Source organism: Agelaius phoeniceus, chromosome Z (genome assembly GCF_051311805.1).
Source record: "Agelaius phoeniceus isolate bAgePho1 chromosome Z, bAgePho1.hap1, whole genome shotgun sequence".
Lineage (NCBI taxonomy): Eukaryota > Metazoa > Chordata > Aves > Passeriformes > Icteridae > Agelaius > Agelaius phoeniceus.
Window position 1 is genome coordinate 48,747,523 of NC_135303.1, and position 16,802 is coordinate 48,764,324.

General features: G+C 45.4%; 1 protein-coding gene and 1 long non-coding RNA gene across 3 annotated transcripts in view; one reads left to right on the plus strand and one right to left on the minus strand.

Annotated features, from left to right (window-relative positions):
- Positions 1–16,802, plus strand: part of SLC49A3 (solute carrier family 49 member 3) — a 26,063-nt gene continuing 9,261 nt past the window's right edge. For both annotated transcript variants that reach the window (XM_054652129.2, XM_077171943.1), the window contains exons 1-3: positions 1–132; positions 9,973–10,131; positions 11,006–11,225. In XM_054652129.2, the coding sequence (XP_054508104.2) occupies positions 4–132; positions 9,973–10,131; positions 11,006–11,225 (508 nt within the window). In that variant the 5' untranslated portion in view covers positions 1–3. The remainder of the gene's footprint in view (positions 133–9,972; positions 10,132–11,005; positions 11,226–16,802) is intronic.
- The window catches only part of LOC143692230 (uncharacterized), a 25,420-nt gene continuing 18,651 nt past the window's right edge, over positions 10,034–16,802 (minus strand). The window contains exon 3 of the long non-coding RNA XR_013180124.1: positions 10,034–10,169. This is a non-coding gene — a long non-coding RNA (uncharacterized LOC143692230). The remainder of the gene's footprint in view (positions 10,170–16,802) is intronic.

Sequence of the window (16,802 nt, forward strand, 5' to 3'; positions counted from 1 at the left end):
GCGATGGAGGGCGCCGAGACGGCCAGCCTGCTGGGGGAGCGCAGCCTGGGGCCGCCGGCCCGCTTCAGGACGTACCGGCGGCGGTGGTTCCTGCTGGCCGTCGTGTGCCTGCTGAACTGCTCCAACGCCATGGTGAGTGCGGCCGCCTCTCCCGGCGCGGGCAGCCGCTCCCCGCAGCCGGCCTGGGCTGGGACGCTCCGCCGGAGTGCTGGGGAAGGGGGCGGCCGCCGGCAGCCCCGGGTGCCCGAGCAGCAGGCGGAGGCGCAGAGCAGACAGGGCACACAGCCCTTCCCTGCCGCCTCGCTGTGCAGCAGATCTGGAGAGCAGGTCTGGCCGCTGCTGCTGCTGCTGCTGCTGCTGGTGCGGAGGGAAGACGGGCTGACATGTCTCGCCAGAGCCAAAAGCACCTCCTGTTTCTTCCTAGAAGCAGCCAGGCAATCCTCAGGGCTCTGCCCCAGTGCCCTGTCTCAGATCCACCCCCTCATCCTTGGAGCACCCGAATCGGTTGTACGCGCACAGTTCGGAGAAGCGCCAGCCTGGCCGTGCCTTACGGACGGAATAACCGGGTTTTACTTTTGAACTTTGTCGTTCTGGTTATGACTTAGGCCTTCACGCTTTCCTTTCTGACCGGTGGGATCCGGGACACCGAGGGGTGTGGCGGGGGAAGGGCAGGATGGGGCGGGAGGGTGTGTGGGATCTCCAAGAGCTCAGCAGGAAGTACCGCAGCGTCAAGTCAGCCTGGGATGAAGCAAAATGTGTCCTGGAGCACAGCAAAAATTGCTGCCGAGTACACTTCGTATGCCATGGGGAGACAGAGAAAGTATTCATCGTCTCTGAGGGTCACATGTTTCTAGCCTAAGAATGGGAGAGCAGTGTTGAAACGCCATGGGAGAGGAGCTGTAGTTAACTGCTGCATTGCTTGCCTGCGACAGCAGATTTATCTGGTCAGGAAAAGAAGCAAGCTTCCTTTCAGGGTCTGTTGCATATACAGAACACTATAGGAGTGATTATGCACTAAACGGATGGTTGTATGAACTTCTTTTTGCCTTGTTCTGAGAGACTTGAAAAAATTGGATGCCAGGTCATACCCCACCTGTTGAACTGATTTAAATTCAATAGTTCTAGAGATAAACCCATAAAGCTTCCTCTTATCAAGGCTTAGTATATGAAAAAGAAGCCCAGATCTTTGCTCATCAAGTCATTGAGGACATTGTTGATAATTATCAGACTGATGTAGAATTATTCATGTTCTTGAGGATTACCATGCTGTGAATGCAGGCTGTCTGGCAGACAAGATCAGGCACTGCAACCTGCAAACATTTAAATGCTTTGAAGGATGATTAGGTATTCCGTGATGCAAGAGTGCTGGAGTAGAGAAATGGAAAAACATAGTGAGAATTTGGCTGTATATGGGGAAAAAAAATTAATGCACCTTTTCAATGGAAAATCAGTATATCCTTTAAGAGTGTAAAAAAGTGTACTGCAGAAAGGCCCCACTGCTTGCTTGCAGTTAAATTGGCACAGCAGAAGAACATTATGTGACATGAAATAAACCCTATAAGTGGACAGTGACAGCATGGGTGAAGGAAACTGTACCAAGTCTTTTTCAGGATGTCTTGTCAGATTTTGACTCTGGTGAAATCTTAAAGGTGAAACTTTAAGAAACAGATCTTTTCAGTATATCTGCAAGTATTACTGTGCCCTCAGTGTGTTGCTGAAAACTTTGTAGCCCTGGAAGATTCACCTGTTCTGTCTCCTTTGTATCTTGACAACTTCCTGACTGCCCATAATACTATTTTTCCACGGTATAAAATTAGGCCAGAACTTTACAACTTCAAAACTGGGTGCTTAATAAGTATCCTAGAGTGGAATTATTGTTTCTAAGCCATTGCAAGCATCTGGAATGGCAACTATGCCAACATATAAAGTTGTAAGCAAACATTTCCTGATGCTAAAGTTTCTTCTGAATGTTCCTGATAAAAATCACATTAAAATGGACGTAGTAGTTGAAAGTCCATGAAATCAAAGTGGTTGGTTGCTATATAAAAGTTACAGACGAAAAGATTAATTAACCAGTTCTGTGATGTGAAAAATTGCCCTGCAAGTTGTGTGATCAATTCCTGTGCAGATGTTGCATGCAGCATTTTGTTCTATGTACATCTGTGTAAGGCTATCTGCAAATGCATGTAGTGAGGACACAGGACTTTTGAATTTTCTAGCTTGAACCACATTTGCTGGATCAAGCTTCCAGAATGATGCCTTGTATTCCTCATTCTTGTCCATAGACATGCAGTTTTCTATTAGTGACCTTTGGTGCCACTAGCAGTGGCAATCAGGAGACAGTACTGAGTGGGGGAGACTTTCAGTGTCAAGGAGACAAGGTAGAAGCAACTTAACTGCAGGACAGCACATTTGGTCATGCAGCAAGTACAGGCTGAGAAAGGAGTATTTCTTAGTCTGGTTTAGAGAGTGATTGAGCAAAGCCAGAGCAGACCATGTGGTGATGAAAGAGGCACTCTTCCCTATATCCTCCTGCTGTTTCATCGTGTGAAATCCTTGCATTAACTGGAGCAGAGTGGAGTTAATATGATATAGAGGCTTTTACACCAACGATAAATATAGCCCCTTACTTGTGCTTTTATTACTGGCCTGAGTTTAAAAGCCTCTGTCTCTCCCTGCTGTACAAAGTGGGTACTACCTTATCAAGAATTTGTTATCATTTCCTAAATAGGGCTATTCTGGGAATTCCTAGCTGACAATATAGTGTAAAAAACTGCTGCCTTATCTTAGGAAAGCCATAAGCAGACATCAGCATAATATACTTGCTGCCTGAAGTCGTGTGCAAAGAGGATGTTGTGACCACAGCTAAACTTAGATGATTTATCCCCAGCTGTCTCTTGCAGCACTGCTGATGGGGGGTTGACATAACTCTGCCTGTGGTTTCTCCCCAGATTTGTTTTGCCAAACTTCCACTGTGGTTTTTAGTATGATTTTTTTCATCTGAAGGCTTAATGTTTAAGAGTATTCATGCTGTGCTTGCAGCTGCTGTAGCACATAGCTCCTCCCTTTTTTCCTCCTTCCTGTGAAGCTGCACAGGTGGGAACTTCGTGTTTCACAGGAGGGACTTTCTCTTGCTTTAGCACCGGAGACACAGAAAATGACAGAAGAATGAAACCAAGAGTGTTTACTGCCTGGTTCTGTGCTCACCAGCATGAGCAATCTGGGAAGGAGCAAGGGAGCAGAGGGTTGGCGCTAGCTCACACTTGGCCAAGTGGCTCCTGACTCACTAAGTGGAGGACTTACACTACCACTCAGTGTACTTGGCAGAGGAAGGAGAGCTGCACAAGTGGAGCCTGGCATGCTCCAGAGCAGGGTGCACACACTCCTCACCCACACCTGTCTGCTCCAGCAGTGCCCTTCTAGATACGTGTGTGCACACAGCTGCTGCTCTTTTTTTCTGCTACTTCTCTTGAGAGCTGTAGAGACTAAAAGAGATATCTTGGCAAGAATCTGGCCTTTTCTGAAGATCACACCTTTGTCCTAATGTCCTAAACTCCTGTGTCAGCATGGGTTCTTTCAGCTGAGCACAGGGGCTGTTTGCTTGCAAGCTGTGTGTCCCTTTTAACCTTGAAGATGAGGACTCTGGTGTAAGGGCTTCATTATCCAGTTTCAGGGGAGAAGGAGGCAGCATCCATGTCACAGAAAGATCTCTTACATCACCTTGTAAGCTGTCTTCAGGCACATGAAAGAATGCATGCTGGAGTTGGCAGAATTGCTGTAGGCGAAGCCTGTATGGGGACTGGCGAGCTGTGCTGGTGCCTGTTAAGAAGCAGAGATTCCCATTTTATGCAAGACAACCCCCTTGGCTCCTTCTTTTAAAACTGCACATAAAAGGTACTGCGGGGGCATTTCTACAGTCTCATTCTATAGTCAGCTGTACAGTATGCTAGACAATGAAAAATACTCCATCTAGCAACCTTTGCTAGCTGATACCACCACTGACATGGCAAAGTGGCCTGAGTCCCACCCTGCCTGATTGCATATGCTTGCCTTTCTGCAAATACTTTCCACTTTTAGAATCTTGATTTGTTCATGAGGCAAGCAGGCATTGATTACCAGCTTGCCTTTTGTGAAGAATGTCTGGCACTGCTTTTGTCAGGGTTGTACCTGTTTATATGTGTGGTGCATCAACGTTGCTGCACTTTGAGATCCAAGAATCTTGCATCTGTCATGTATGCCATTTCCATCATATGTGACAGCTCACAGCTGTTGCTTACCAAAGTGCAGAGCCTGTGTGGAGTCCTGCCTTCAGGCACCACCTTGCTACCACTGCAGACAGAGGGCTGGTGTCTCACAGCTTACCTCCTGCAGAAATGGGAGGAAGGACAAACACTGGGCTCCCTTCAAATGGGTGGAGGGAAACCAGATCCTGCAGGTGAAATTGGTCCTGGAGAGTCTGTGTGGGAGTGGGAGCAGTGAAGGCAGTAGAGTGGAAGAACTGAACCAAGAAAAGATGGAGTCATAAGGGGAATGAGTGCAGGAGAAAAACAAAAGAACTTGATCTGATTCTGGGAGGAAGAGAGTGCAACACCTGTAAACCCTTACCTGTCAGCTAAGGGTCTACAAGGATATCAGAAAGGACAACATAAAAACTTAAAAATGGAATCAGGATGAGAACAGCTGTAACCTGTTTTGATTACAGGAATGCCCATGCAGGCCTGCAGTTGTCATAAGATCATGATCATAGAATCAGAGAGTGGCGTAGGTTAGAAGGAACATTAAAGATCACCTAGTTCCATCCCTCTGCCATGAGCAGAGACACCTTCCATTAGACCAAGTTGTTCATCAGCCTGACCTTGGACACCTGTAGACATGGAGAGTCCCTAACCTCTCTGTGCAACCTGTTCCTGTGCCTCGCCAACCTTAAAGTAAATTTCCTAATATCTAATCTAAATCTACCGTCCCTTAATTTAAGGCCATTCTCTGTGGTTCTACCACTGTATGCCTTGTGAAAAGTCCCTCTCCATCCTTCCTTTCAGCCACCTTTAATGAAGATTAAATCTCAGTTAATGGAGAAGGGACCAAGCAGTCTCTGGCTGGTGCAGGAGAATTAAAATGTCAGCTAGAAGAAGATTAAAGCAGAGGGCAAGAGAGCTGAAAGTGGAGCCAGAACCATTCCCAACATCAGTATTAGTCAGATAGTTTGAGTGTCAGTGCCCTGGCCCTGGTGCAAGCCTCATTGTTAAAGAAGATGTGGAAGGGCCCTCCTGTAGCTGAGGATATGAGTCGACTGTGGGTAGAAAACATTTCTGTCCTTTTCTTCTAGTGTGGGGGCATGGCTCCCCAGTCAGACAGCTGTGTACATGGGAGTTACAGCTGTACCCCAGTGTCAGCTGGAACAGGCTCGTGGATCATCAGGGGCCCTTCTGTTCTCTTCCTCAGCTGCTGAGCACAAGTTTTTATAGTGAAGAGTGTATGTATACCTGCTGAGGTATGTCTTCCAGATGAGACTAGCAGGCACTGGAGCTTTTGCTATCTTTAAACCTAAAACCACAGTGAGATGAAGGTGTTTTTAAGGCCTGAGCTCAGAAGAGGAGTGTAGGAACTAAAATTCCTGCCTTCTTCCTGGAGAAGAAACGTCCAATTATTGGAGAAGAAACTCCAATAAGCATCTATTATTACACTAGCTAGGTGCATATCTGAGAGAAAAGTCCATAACTAAATGCTGAAGGAGCAAATACCATGATCTAAAACATCAGTGAAATAACAATTGATATTGGATTATACTACAGGAGGAGCTGCAATTTGAAAACAACTAATGCAAAATCTATGACAGATTGCTGGGGAAGTGAGTTTTGACAGGTGTCAGGGGATTGAGCTCACAAACTCATTGTGGCTTTTTGGCTTGCAAAGGTAAGAGTCCCTGTGACTTAGTGGCTCTGCATGGTTGTGGGAACCCAGAACATCCCTCTGGCTGTCCAGAATGGCCAAGACCCCTGCCAAGGGTCTCAGAAGCCCTGGCATGGAGCCCAAAACACCTGTGGTTTTGATGCAATTTTGAAATTGCAATGACTGAACAACCCTGCAAGAGGTATCTCTCTGTTTCTACTTTCTTTATCTGTTCCAGAAGCCGTGGAGAAAATTACCAACCTTATATGAAGATCAGCAAGCTGCAACAGTTTAAGTAGAATAATAGTGAAGTTATCACAGGGTGGAAAAGTAGATTTTGAGGTTTCTGGAATGGGGGTTCAGGAGGCAAGATGGAGGGATCTGGGTGTGTCCAGCCTTTCTCCTTCTTCTTTTAGGCCTCCATCTTCTGCTGTGATGTTGGCACTTTTAGATTGGTTTAGAGTAGAAGCTCACTGTCTAACATAGGTGATAGGTATTGGAAAGTTATTGTAAACATTGTGTATGTAGTTTTTAGTATAAAGACATAACACCGCCCCGGGGGCAGGCAGAATGCCTCGGACTGTCTTGCTGAGCGGATCTTGGCAGGACAGGAGAAAGAATTTTATAGATAAGATACAATAAACAACCTTGAGACCAAGAAATGAAGAGCCCTGACTCCTTCTACAAGCACCGGTCTGGGAGAAGAGACTTTCGAACTCTTCTTGGGGTCACTCTGACAAGCTAAAGATCCTGACACATGGGCTTCCATGTAAATCTTTTGATTAACTTGCCGTGGTCCAGAAAGTGAACTGCTGCTGACTTTCATCATTATCTACTCTAACTTGTGCCAAATTGAGAATTTTGTCAAAGTTTGCCAAAAGGTTTCATTAATTGTAGCACTGGCAGGGCTTTGAAGGGATATAAGCTGTAGCAGGTGAGTGAAAATTGCTTGCCAGCATCACAGTCAGGAGTTGACCTTGTGGCATCTATTGAGCTGCATTTGGAGAAGCTCATGTGAGCACAGATGAAGCAGTGCAGTGCATAGCAAGAACTCATCTTGATGCCTTCTGCAACTCACACTGAGGCTCTGGTTTTGTGTGGCCTCTCAGACAATAGAGCTGCATGCAGCTTGACCAGACCACAAGGGTGTATTTCCACAAAGTGAAGCTTGTGCAGGGACTGAAAATTGCAATGACTGAACAACCCTGCAAGAGGTATCTCTCTGTTTCTACTTTCTTTATCTGTTCCAGAAGCAACAAGCTTCTGCGGTCTGACATCCTATAACCCCACATGTTGTCTCTCCCCTTGTATCTGTCACTGTGATCAGCAGTGGTAAGCCTTGATACAGGCCATGCAATCAAGACTTGGACTTGATGGTCCTTGTGGCACCCTTCCAACCCAGAATATTCCATCATTCTGTGATTCTGTGGTTTTGGTGTGCCAAAGATTAGTGAAGAAAATGGCCCTTGGAGAGTGCTGGAGGCCAGAATCTCTCTCTGTCTCTGTTCTGCATCCTTGGAGCTTACAGGACTTTGATCTCACCAAGAGAGAGCTGCATCTTCTTTACCTGCTCTACCTGAGGGGGCTTACCTCAGGGCAGCCCCTATGTAGGTGCTGGCCTTGGCAATGCAAAGTTTCAGAAAAGCATGTTGGATAAGGGCTCTGGCTTCCAGCAGAAGAGCTTATTAACTGCTGTGGGTGAAGTTACCATAACTGGGAAAACCAAAAGCAGAAGGTGGCATACTGACTGTGTATTTCCCTGCACAGGCAAAACCCCACAATGCCACCTCTTTGTTGTAGGGGCATTTGGTGGCCTCTTTGACTACAGTTACATTTTGAGCTCCATTGCCCAGTTCTGAATTTCTGTGTTAGAACAACACATGGTAAACAATGAAACATACCTTTTCTCTCCAGACCCATAAATAGACCCACTTCCTATTTTGAGGGACAAGCTGCAACTTTCCACCCTCCATGCTCTCACATGGATATGCTAGGACTGGAGCTCTTGCTTGGGATAGGAATACGGGGCAGCCCCTATGCTTGGTTTTCTGCATGAAATGGTTTTAATAGATCTAATGGAATTGTGCCAGTGCTTGGTCCCAGATCACCTAGATGCATACAGTCACTGAACAGAAAATGCTGTGCTTTGGCTTGTGGCATCACTTTCCTAATGATGTAATGCATGGTTGATCATTTTGTGTAGAGGAGCAAGGGGGTGAAAATGTACCTGAAGCTGGCTTACAAAATGTATCATCTCTTTAATTGTTTCCTGTAGAGTGTTTCATCACCACCACCCCTGCATAGAAGGCGTTGAGGAACACAGAAGTGCTGTGTTGGAAATACACAGCTGGGATTTGTTTAGCAGCAGTTTAGCATCCCATAAGCAAACTAATGCTCATGTCTTAGTCATGCTTGTAACATCTAAACAGTTACATTAGTATTAAACAATTAAACTCCCATCCCTGTCTGATGGAAGTCTGGAAAGTGACCTGGATTCATCTCCTTGTTGTCTAAGAGTACAGTTTGCTTATGCACCTAGCATCTTCCTTCACCAGGCTGTAGAAGCTGAGTAAACACCAAATCCGTCCCCTACCAGACCTTTAAATGATGTCACATAGGTGTGTCTGAGCCCAGCATGCTGATATGAGCTTTGAATTGAATACAGGAGGTACAGCATGGCAGCTCCTTTCAGAAAAGAAGAAAGGGCTGATGCTAGGAGTCCTTGCAAGGCTGCTGAGAATATATTCAAAACTTCTCTGTTACTACCATTTACTCATTGCCTCCCTGCTAGGGGAAAAGCCTAGCTAAAGAATCCTTTGTGTGTGGCTGTTGTCACATGGTGACTATAGGGAGAAGAAAAGCCCATCTCCCCTCTGCTCCTGTATAATGTGACAGTTTTTATGGTCCCTATCATGTAAGAAAAAAACCCCAGGAACCCTGGAAATAACAAGAAACAGTTTGTAGGAGCACACCTTCCTCTGAGATTATCCAAGCCTTTTTCAGTTACACGTAAACGCCGCATCTGATGCTGGGTGCAGGATGCAGGCTGTGAAGAGGAAGATTGTGATGACAAAAGGGAGTACCTGGAAAGCAACTGTGGCTGTAGTTCTTTTGTAGAAAGCTATAACTGAAGTTTTTGCTCACATTTCTGCAAACTTTATAATCTTGAGTATTCAGCAGCAGCAAAATCATCCTCTAACAGTGAGGCCGCCTGTAATTGACATCATTGAATGGTTAGGCCACTTGATAGGTTAAACCAGTCTTTTTGAAAAGCACTAGGATGCATCTTGGCAAAGAATCTACAGAAACATCCTCTAACTTGCAGTACCTCCTTTTCTTTCTCATGGATGTGATCTCAGAACCTGATTTTAGGATCAAGCAGTTCTTGTCATTCTCATAAGAAACCAGAAGCAGACAGGAACAATGAAATCAGTGTCTACAACAAAGTTTAGGGAGCTGTGTTCAGATATGGCGCTGGAAGAAAAATGTGGATAGTTGTTGAAGTACCTCTTTTGTGTGTACCTCCCTGTTATGTGTTCTAATACATTAAATAATGCAATCTCTAGGTAATTTTATATCTGTTGAGTGTGTCTAAGAAGGCAGGGAATAATGTATCTCTTGGCTGACACATAGTAAAGTTGTTCTTACAAGGCCACAACCAGGTATTAAAATGGAACTGAAACTACCTGTCCAAGTTTAAGGGATCTTAGCTGTAGAGAGGAGGTGGCAGATTCTATTTTTTTATGCTAACACAGAACGAGTCCATGTGGTTTCCATCAGGTAAGTAAGTGTGTCAGAGCCAACCTGTTCAACATGGGGACAGGAAAGGTACTGACTTCTACTTTTGCCTGCCTCCAGCATCAGGACTAGGGGACTGGGGATGAAGTAGTGAAATGTAAGGGGTGCTCTGGGCCAAGTAACTGCAGACACTGAAGGTTTGAAATTTTATTACCAGCCTTAACATCACAGTTTCAAGGAGAGACTAAGACAGCGAGCCTTCTCAAAACTCAGTTTGAGGGGATGCTGAATTACTGTTCTGTTGGGGGTGTTGATGCTTACTGATTTTTGGTCTTTGTTCGGCAGCTCTGGCTGACGTTTGCTCCTGTAGCTGATAAGACAGCTGCTTACTTCCACATTTCCCTGGAGACAGTCAACTGGCTCTCAATGGTGTACCTCCTCATCTCAATCCCATTTGGTCTGGTGGCAACATGGGTCCTTGACAGCGTGGGGCTCCGCTGTGCTGTGAGTTGAAGTGTTCTGCTTCCCTGAGGAAGTTTCACCTAGAGGTAGCAGTAGAAGCACAAATCAGTAATGTACATGCTTTGAATAGGAGTCTTCCCAAATGCTGCAGAGAATTAGCACGTTGAAAGCTCTATCCTAGTTCAGTAACATCACCTCTGTGGTGATGGTGGAGAGAGCAGTGGGAAAAGTCAGAATAAAGTTGTATGCTTGCCTTTTCCAGCTTAGTTTTCATTGTCTTAGCCAACTGACAGGGACAGATATTGTGAGCTGACTCTGTGAAGAGCTTTCTGTAATTGGGTAAGATTTGCTATGGAAAAGTCTTAGCACCACAATTTTGTTGTCTGGGCCAGTTTAAGAAATAGCAGGACAGAGTGCAAGCAAGAGACCCCTGTCAGGTTAGAGCTTGGCCTCTGCTAAGCCAGCTTGCGATCTGTACACAATCCCAGAACTGTGTTGTGGAATGCAGCAGTGAAACACTAGTATGCTAATAGAATAGAAGAACATTTGCAGGATCCATAAGCTGGATGATTCATTGCCATTATCTTTGGACTGTCACAGCAAAATATGGGTGATGGTGCAAACTTGATAGCAAGGTGTAATTAGCGAACTTCAGATTTCTCATCAATGTGGTTCTTACATGGGGCTGAGACAGCCACCTTGCTCCCCGTCACCCCAAGACACTCCCTTAGGAGGCGGGTAGGATCAGGAGCATCTCACAGTGGCCCAGAGGGGTGGGGAGGGTCTGCAGGCAGTGATTACTAACACCCAGTGTTTCCTGTAGTGCGTTTGAGACCTTGCTCATGCTAATCCATTGTATTAAGTTCTGCCCTTCAGGCTTCAGCATGCAAACCCTGTTTGTTTCTGCTCACTGCAGGTGGTCCTGAGTGCATGGCTGAACATGGTTGGTAGCATCACCCGGATGTTCAGCGTTCTGAAGTTCCTGAGCTTGGGTTCCCAGAGTTACTGGTACCTGTTTGTTGGACAGTGCTTCTCTGCATTAGCACAGCCTCTTATCATCTTTTCACCAACAAAGCTGGCAGCACTATGGTTCCCAGACCACCAGAGAGCAACAGCAAATATGATTGCATCAATGTGTAAGTGATAGCTGCAAAGTAACATTGCTGCCTTACAGAACTTGCTAGCAATTTGTTTGCCTTTCAGAGGCAGCAGGCAGAGGAAGTCCTTTGTACTTCAGCCATTTGTCCTTGCAGATACAGCTTCACCCAAAAGTCTTCTAGTCATGTGCAACAACACAGACAAACAAGAAGTGGATATAAGCCACATCCAGGTGCAGTGCTCACCACCCAGACTCCTAACCTTCTTTCTCTCTTCCAGGACCAGATTGTCATCTTTGCCTAAATATCACATAGGGTGACGACAGCCCTTAATGTTACTAAGATTTAGTGACCTTAATTTTGCAGTTTCTTAGGAAGGTGTCTTAAATTGCATTGTCGTGCCTCTGGTCACAGTTGCCAAGTTCTGTAACTGGATGGAGGGGAGGTGAGGCTGCTGTGGCAATTTTGCTCACCAGTTCATCCAGTAGGAAGGCTGAGCACATATTCCTAATTGGTATGTATGCACACACAAACAAAATATACTTGTCCTGCACAAACATGTTGGGGATGCTAAATGGCAGGACTATCCATGCAGAAAGCACACTTGCCTTGCTAAGTGCCTGGAATCTGGGAAACAGGATAAGCAGATAAGCTTGCTCTAATCACATTCCTCTCTTGGCTTCTTGGGCACAGATAGAGACAGGATACCACACTTGATAGACCTGTTTCCTCTCTTCATGTGACACTTTGCCCAGCAGCCAAAGAAATCTCTTCCTCTTTTCTCCAAGGACTTGAGAGGTGCTCCAGAAACTGGGCTGGTTCACTGGCTCCAGCTGTGAAGCCTCATAGTACCTCTATGTGTGTGGCAGCCCCATCTGTCCTTCCCTCAAAACAACCAGCAGCTGCCTTCCCTCCCCATTGTCTTGAAGCTGTAAGGAAGGGTTAGGCGTGGGGAATGAAGAGCAGCCCTACGCAGCTTTTCTAATGCTGCTACTGGACTAGAGCATGGGCACTGTTGTTTAGCAAGAATGGATCTATGGTGTCAGAACGAATGAATTATTTTTGCACTGCTTTTTCTAGTGCTGAGACAGACCTTCACCTTCGTTGCTGGAGAAGGAGCTCTGTTGTCAGTGTGGCATGATACAGGCATTACCAAGGACCACTGGGCACTCAGTGCTTCACTGCCCTGAAGGACTGCAGCCTGCAAACAAAGGGCTCCTTTAAGTGAGAGAGCAGCCAGAGAAGCTAAAGAGCATTTTATTCACAAAGCCTCCTTGGTCTTTACAGAACCAAATGAATCTAACTATGACAAAGAACAAACCTGAAGAGTAAGGACAGTGGAATCCCAAGGCCTGAAGCTGTTCAGTGTCTGGCATGTTGGGATGTCAGAGTGCAGGCTGAATGGTGATGGTTGTCTGCTGCAGCACCTGCATGTTGCTCTATGGAAGGCTTCCATTAATAATGCCTGGTTACATCCATAATGTCTGCTGTACAATATCAGGATTTAATTTCAAGAAAATTTAAATACTGTCTGGAAGGAGGATCTGCCACAGCCCCAGTCTTTTAATCCAGTTGTTAATTAACTCATGGCAAATGTCATTATCTCAATGCTCTTTATGCCCTGTGTATTCAGTCTTGTTGCACCTGTCTGTCAGGTAGTTATCAGCTCTTCTCTACTTTCTCTTGAAAGATTTGAATATCTCTTTTCTACTTTGTCTTGAAAGACCAAATGGCTCCCAGGCACTTTACAGCCAAATTTCCCTTTGCTTCTTCGCACTTGTCTCCATTCTTGCTGTTGCTGATGTGAGCTTTTTGTGTCGTCTTGCTCCAATTTATCAGTGCCCACTTCCCGTGTAATTAATGCTGAGCAGCACTCAGAATTCCAGTTCTGTCAGTATCAGTGCTGCATACAGAAACTGGCTCTACAGCCTCCTGCTGTTAATGCCTATGGATAGGCTTCCGTGGGCTTTTGTGATAAATATGAACCTTGCACCCAGGATCCTGCTGAGCAGCTGAAATTACTATGACTCAGCTGTCATAATGATTAATGACTCAGCTTAATTGTTTGTTCTGCCCATCACTTGTAGAGACTTACTCAGAGAGAAGCAGTGCAGGACCAAGAACTCATCCCCTGTGAAGATCACAAGAAATTCTCCTGTGTCAGTGCACTGAAGTGACCTTTGCTTCATTCATAGGAGTCTTCATTTACTCAAGTCTGTTGGTATATCACTTTCTTCACCCTGAAGAGTTCCAGTGAATCAGGATCACTGACCACAAAACACAAAGCCCCACTGCGGAGTACTGCAAGCTAGTCCACCAGTTCCCTCCATCATAATGTATAGTTGATTAACTCAGTGTCTTCCTTTCCATTCATAATCTAGGCCATGCAATAGCTCTTCCCAGGAAAAGAAGGCAACTGAAACCATGTAATTCCTCAAGTGGTCTCAGTCCTTTCAAATTTAGCCCAATGCTCACCTATACCTTTCCAACCCCCATCTACACTTTCTGGAACTGCTTCAGCATGTTGATAGCTCATGGAAACAGCTGACTAGTTTACAGGCAGTCCCCTACAATGCCCAGTTGCATTTTATCCCAACAGAGAAGATGTAATCCATCTCCTTGGAAACTATTTAATTGTTTCCATGTACTTAGAAGCAGGTAATATTTCACCGGCATCATAAGCTAGTACTTTCACAAGCACAAGAGTAGAAATGCTACAGTTGTGTGCTATAGGATTATTAATGATGCCTCAGCATCATTATAGAACAGACAGGGGTGGAAGTCACCTCTTGGGATCATCTTGTCCACACCCCTGCTCAACCACAATTGTCAAGACCAGGTTGCCCAGGTTTATGTTGAGTCAGGTTTTGATTATCTCCATGGATGGAGGTGTAGGAGCTTATCTGAGCATCTTGTTTCAGTGCTGAACAGCTATCACAGTAAAGAAGTTTATATTCAGGTGGAGTTTCCTGTGTTACACTTTGTACGCCACTGAGAAAAGTCTGGTTCCATCTTTATAATTGCTGATCAATGTTCTTTTGTCCAGGCTAACTAGTCCCCGCTGTCCCAGCCTCCTTAGGTACGAGAGATGTTCCAGACCTTTAATCATGTCTTTGGCCCTTGACTAGACTTGCTCCACTAACTTGGTACCTGTATCAAGGAACTCAGCATTGGACTTGGCACTCTATGTTTCTCACCGGGACTTAGCAGAGGAGGAGGATCTTCCACCTGCTCTCCCTGATGCAGCCCAGCATGCTGTTGGACACCTTTCTGCAAGGATTCATTGCTAGCTTATAGTCAACTTGCAATCCACCAAGACCCCATGTCCGTCTCTATAAAACTGCTTTCCAGCAGCTTCTCCAGGCTGATCAGTCCCACCTCTTTTAGTGGCTCCTCACATGACAGAAGCTCCAGTCCCCTGATCATCTTTTCTCTTTTCTGGACCAGTAAATTCATGTCTCTCTCACACCGGGAACCTGAGAACTGCTCACAGTTCTCCAGATGTGGACTTGCTAGTGCTGACAACACTGCCTAATGCTGAGCCCAGGATTGTGGTGGTTTTCTTTATCAGAAGGCTGTGTTGCTGGTTTATGGTCAAGTTAGTGTGTACCAGGACTCCCTGCCCACTCCTCTGGTCCTTCTTTGCAGAGTTGCTTTCCAGTTGGTGAGTCTGAAGGGGTACTGGTGAATGTGTTCTTATTCTTCCCGAGGTGCAGCATATTGTATTTCCTTTAGTCAAACTTCACCAGGTTCCCTTCTGCCTATTTCCCCAGTCTATTGTAGTGCCTATGAGTGGCAGTACAGCCATCTCTTCTGCAAGTCACTCCTCCCATTTTCACATCATCTGCAAACTAGCTGTGGGTGCACTCTGTCCTATCATCCAGGTAAACTGTATGGCCCCAGTATCAACCCCTGTGGTGCATCACTGATGACAGGGCTCCAGCTGGTCTTCGTGTCAGTGATGACAATCCTCTGGGACCAGCTATTCAGCTGGATTTCAGTTCATCTCACTGCTCCCTTGTCTAGACAGACAGTACTTCCTCAGCTTGTCTGCAAGGTTGTTATGGAGACAGTGTCAATTGTTCTTTCCTCATCCATCCAGCAGTCATTTCACTGTATTAAAGCTACCAGGTTAGTTAAGCATTTTTCCTTTTCACCTTTTCATCCCTCATGTCCCTAGAAATGGTGACAAGGATTGATTATTCCCTGACCTTCCCAGGGAACAAAGTAAAACTGAAAAGCCTGAAGTTCCCTGGATTCTTTTTCTTGTTCTTCTTGAAGATGGGAGTGATATTTGCTCTCTTCCAGTCCTCAGGAGCCTCTTGGAATTGCTTTTAAAGGTAACCAAAAATGGCCTTGCAATGGAAACAATCTGTTACTTCAGCACTGATGTGTCCTATCAGTCCCATGGATTTGTATGTCTGGCTTACTTAATGTTCTCCAACCTACTGTTTCTCCATTGAGAGTAAATCTTTATTGCTTCAAACTTTACCTCTGATCCCAGGGCTGAAGGTCAGTCTTACCAATCAAGAAGAAGTGAAGAAGGCATTGAATACATTTATGTTTTCTGTGTCCTTTATCACTGAGTCTCCTGCCTCATCCAGCAGAAGGCCCACATTTCTCTTCCCTTTTGCTGCAAAAGTGCTTAAGGGTACCTTTCTCATTGCCCTTCACCAGGCTCACCAGGCTGGCTTTGGCTTTCTTAACCCCATCCCTGCACGCTAGTAGAAAAGCAGCTTTACTTGTTTGACTATTTCCAGAATGTTGCCTTAACATTAAAAAATTGTTGCCTGCAATTTTGGATGTTTCCAACCTGAGTCCCAGGAGTGCTGCTTCACACACTGCTCAGCTCCAGCCCCATAATAATGCAACTGCCTCCTCCTGTACAAAATCTGCAAGATTCTCTGCTGCCATGTAATTTTTGTACTAGATAAGTAGCAGAGATCATGTTGTATACCTGCCTGGCCTTTGCAAATGAAATGTAAAGGCTTGAAAGGTCTCAGGAATGAACCTAGTGTGACTTTTTTTCTTCATTGCCTTTTGACAAAGAAAAGTAATGGCATCCTGGTGACCCTCCTAAAGATCATTGCCAGCAGCTTGAGGGAGGTTGCCTGTCCACGTCTGAAGAACTGTGTCTGGTTGTAGATTCCTATATATAAGAAGGATATGGACGTATTAGTGTAAGTGCAGTTAAGAAGCCACTAAGACAATTAAGGGAAAGGAGCATCTGTCACGGCAGCAGAGGCTAAGAGAGCTGTGGCTGTTCACCCTTGAGCAGAGGAATCCTCTACACAATGTATACATTCCTAATGGTATAGGGGAATAAAGAAAAACACCTCTGCAACTCCTGCTATGTAACACCAGGACAGATGACATGGATTCGCCCATTTTAATTTTGTCCCTTTAGCTTGACATTTACTGAGGCAGCCTTGTGAGAGTGAGGACATCATAGTCCATAGTTGAAAAACAGTTTACAGGAGTTAGGAGTTGAAGGGAGATGGTTTTATAGAATGGATTTCATGCAAGTGAGACAACAGATGTGGCAAGAGTAAGATCACACAGTCAACTTCTCCAAATGTTTCCCTCCTGGTTCTCCCTATATATGCCTTGTTTTGT